The following is a 4,113-nucleotide window of genomic DNA, read 5'->3' as shown; positions in this document are numbered from 1 at the left end:
TTTATTTATTTATTTTAATTGAAGTATAGTTGATATACAATGCTGTGTTAATTCTCTGCTGTACAGAAAAGTGTGTTTTGCGTTTTAAATTTAATCTATCTTAGAGAATCTTTCTAAGATTCTGTAGCCTTTAGTTATATAAACAAATAGAGAAGGGATAGTCATTACCTGATCATTGAAAGATATTGACTGTATACTTAAACTACTAGCAATTACAACCCTTGGTGCAAATGTTAGAACTGATTTTTATGAGCAGAGTTCTTTGATTAACCTTTTAGATTAGCAAATGTTAATATAATACCCTTTGTTTATTTTTTGTAAACCATGAAGTATTTTTTTCTTTTTTTAAATTCAGGTATAATTGACATACAATAGCCATGAAGTATTATAGTAACTAGTTGTTTTTAAATATCCAAGTTTTATCACCAGAAATTTATCACAGGTTTATTCTATTTTTAAATTTCTAATTTATGTCTTATAACTTGCTTTTTTTTGATAGATGAAAGTTATTCTTTCAGCAGTGTTCTGTATTATGGAAATGAAGCCACTCTTCTTATTTATGATCTGATGTTCTTCTGTGTTGTGGATTTGGCTTGCCAAAATTTTATTTTAGCATCCTTCCTTACGTACCTACAGCAAGAGGTAAATTTAAGAATTTTTTCTGGGTTTCGTTTAAAAGAAATATGTTAGAAGTAGATATTTATTTTTATAGCAGAGAGTAACAATGTATACTCTCACTAGGAATTTATAAAGATTTAGAATATGATTAGCCCTGCCAAAAAAAGGAAAAACATTTCAACGAGGTTCATTCTACACTTTCCTTCAGGGTCAATGAAGTACCGAGGTCTCGGGGAAGGCATAAGTTGCTTGAGCAAATGTGAAAGGAACCTAATAGGAAGACATTTAAATTACCCATCTCTCCTAGATGCCAGCAGTGAGCAGTAATTAGAGTCCCATTCACCCTCTGCACCAGATGTTACTGTAACAAAAAGGCAAGCTCTGAGATGTAGCTCGAGGCTCAGCCACTTTAACTTGTAACTCTCACACATCCCCTATCTGCTTGGATTAGAAAACAATTGCGTGGATGGGTGTGGAGCCTGAAATGGAGACTTTAAGAAAAACCAAATTTGTTCTAGAAATGTTAGTATTCATGTCACCCAAATATTCGCCACTATGTCAAAGAAGTATATGAGTTAATAAGATATAATGTATTAGTTTTTGATAGAGATCTAGAATTATGAACAAATTCTGTTCCTAACATTTCTTTTGATGTTTCCATAGCTTTTAGAGCTAGAGGAAACTTGTCTTGCGAAATATTTAAAAGTATATTCCTGTGAACATAAGGGGATTTGTATTATTAATTTATAAAAATATATTCTGAATAGGGACGCACACTGCTTCAGTATTATGAAAGATGATAATAGTCTTGAAATAATTTTGTGTATCACCATGGAATTCAGATGTCTGATACATGAAAATAAATAGTTGAGAGAATTAGCTAGTTTAATTTAGATATTTTAATTGATGTGCACAATTAATTTCCTTTATATATATTTTTTTCCTTCTGAATTGTTTTACTTTTTTTTTCAGATTTTTAGATTTATTCGTAATACAGTAGGACAGAAGAATTTGGCATCCAAAACATTGGTGGATCAAAGATTTCTGATTTAATTTATTGAATAGATAAAGACAATTATAATCATGGCCAAAAAAAAGCCATGATTATCAGGTTAGTTTGCCATATTTTTTAAAACTTGTAATACAAATTATTTTTATTTGGTTTTTAATCTACAGAAAGATTTATTTTTATAACTTGTAGATACATAACTTGCTTTGTGAACATGTAGTGTGATACAATGGAAAATATTATTTTCCTATTATGCATGGTATTTAATTCACCAGCTCATAGACTAGATAGCTCTGACAATGGGACAAAAAAAATTCTAAATATTGCTTTCAGCGTAACATTTTTTTAATGATATTCAAAACAGTCCCCATCATTTGTCTCTGTAGATTATTTTATGAACTAGATTTGCCTATATTTTCTCACATTGAAAAAGAATTTTGATTCCAAGTTCAAGCCTAGTTTTCAATTCAGTATTTTGTTTTACATATTTTATGGTTAAATAAATGTTGAAAATATTTTCAAGTTTACTTAGAAATTTGAAATTGTATATGGGCTGAATCAATTTGCCTCATTTTAATTGTTCACCCTGTTTGGCAGTGGACTGATTCACTATTGGATTAATAGGCACCTCGTGAAATGGTACGTAGTTATTCCTTTGTATACCTGTATTATTAGGTCAATATACTCTCTCCATGAAGTATGTTTATATGTCTAATATCATTTACATTATTGAGCTGTAATATGTGACATTTTCCTCAATATAGTTTTTTATACATTTATACATTACTTAACATTTTAAGAGCACTCCCAAAGCTTTGCTCTTCAATTATGTTTAAAGATTGTAAATAACAAACTGTAAGTTATGTTAACAAGGTGATTTATTGAAAGTAAACTTAGGCTTTATAAGTTAGTAGGCTAGTATTTTTTTTTAAATAAGGAAAAAAATATGAGGAGCCAAAATATTATTAATGTAAATCCTGAGCCATGTAGCTAATAATTTTCCGTGATATTATTTTTCTTCAGTATGCTCTCTAATAATCCTGTTCATTGTGTACCATGAACTTGAAAGCCACCTTATTTCAAGTATAATGGTCATTAACCCCCAAAGCAACATTTCTTACCGCCTTCTATGTTAATGCTGTGTAAATACTTAAATGTAATGCTATGTAAATATTGTTTATATTACTGAATTGAAAATATAGAATAAAACATTTGGTGTTTCTCTTTCCTGTTTTATTAATATGTATTTTATGAAATAGCACTTAGGAATACAACAGTATTGGGGCGGGTGTCCCCAGCCATTGCTAAAGCTGAATCCTTTACATTCTCTGAATCTTGAAATCAAACAAGACTTCCCTGGTGGTCCAGCGGTTAAGGCTACACACTCCCAATGCAGGGGGCACGGGTTCAATCCCTGGTTCAAGGAACCAAGATCCCACATGCCACGTGGCACGGCCAAAACAAAGCAAAGCAAAATCAGTGGTAGACATGGAAGAGATAGTAAAACAAATACATAAAGTTCAGATTTTATTGGACTGTTCATTCAGTGGCACACTTATGAAACACTTGAAGAATAACGTTCATGATTTATCCTTAACATTTAATTTTTCATTTTATCCAACTTCTTAAAAATTGCACATATCTGTGTGACAGGAATAGTGACTAAACATGGTTTTTTATCATTAAAAAGGAAGTATATATGTCACTGTCAATGTGACTGATAACCTCTTATGTGGCTTGGGAGGAATGGAAATGGTATAACCAGTGTCCTGGCCTAGATATCACTTACCCTTGTGTTATTGAGTGTCACATATTGTGTCAGTCCTGGGATACACAGACTAATGGTCCCTCCCTTGGGCATCTTGTTTAGTAGACTGTGGAAAGTAGGCATGTGATGGGTGAGTGGAGTGATGCTGGGATAGAAGTCTGTGTAGACATAGGTTGCACTGGGTGCAGAAAGGAAAGTAGAAAATCTAACTAGATACAGGGTGAAGCCAGAGAGGCAACATGGTGAAGTTTGAACTGGATCTTAAAAAATAAGGTGGTGTTGTCAAACAGGAGGGTCCAGGTAAAAGAGGTGAAGACGTTTGTGCAGAAGGGGGAAGGGGCAGTATACACTTAGGAACTTGATTGAAGCCTCGAATGAAGTGGGTCAGTGAGAGAGAGTCCATGAACAATAAAGAGGGCAGAGACTGAATCCCAAAGGCCTTGTCTGACACCCTAAGGAGTTTTGCTTTATCCTATAGAGCACTTGTTTACAAAAACATTTTTAAAATTTTTGTCCTACAAGGTGTGTGCAGGTTGATCCATGGAGGTGTGAGAAGAAAATATTAAAATGTCTATTTGTATATTTGCAATTCCATCATTCTTTTTTTTTTTTTTTTTTTGCGTTATGCGGGCCTCTCTCACTGTTGTGACCTCTCCCGTAGCGGAGCACAGGCTCCGGACTTGCAGGCTCAGCGGCCATGGCTCACGGGCCCAGCCGC

At 33.3% G+C, this 4,113-nt stretch overlaps 1 protein-coding gene across 3 annotated transcripts in view; it reads left to right on the top strand.

The window, feature by feature from the left end:
- TMEM67 (transmembrane protein 67) overlaps window positions 1–2,759 on the top strand; it is a 55,293-nt gene extending 52,534 nt beyond the window's left edge. For 2 of the 3 annotated variants that reach the window (XM_024115907.2, XM_024115906.2), the window contains 2 exons: window positions 500–642; window positions 1,591–2,759. In XM_024115907.2, the coding sequence (XP_023971675.1) occupies window positions 500–642; window positions 1,591–1,671 (224 nt within the window). In that variant the 3' untranslated portion in view covers window positions 1,672–2,759. The remainder of the gene's footprint in view (window positions 1–499; window positions 643–1,590) is intronic. The other variant, XR_008619510.1, reaches the window with a different exon arrangement.
- Window positions 2,760–4,113: the final 1,354 nt, after the last annotated feature.

The sequence above is a fragment of the Physeter macrocephalus genome, chromosome 15 (assembly GCF_002837175.3).
Source record: "Physeter macrocephalus isolate SW-GA chromosome 15, ASM283717v5, whole genome shotgun sequence".
NCBI lineage: Eukaryota > Metazoa > Chordata > Mammalia > Artiodactyla > Physeteridae > Physeter > Physeter macrocephalus.
The sequence above is the reverse complement of the archived record's forward strand: the minus strand, read 5'-3'. Positions and strand labels throughout refer to the sequence as shown.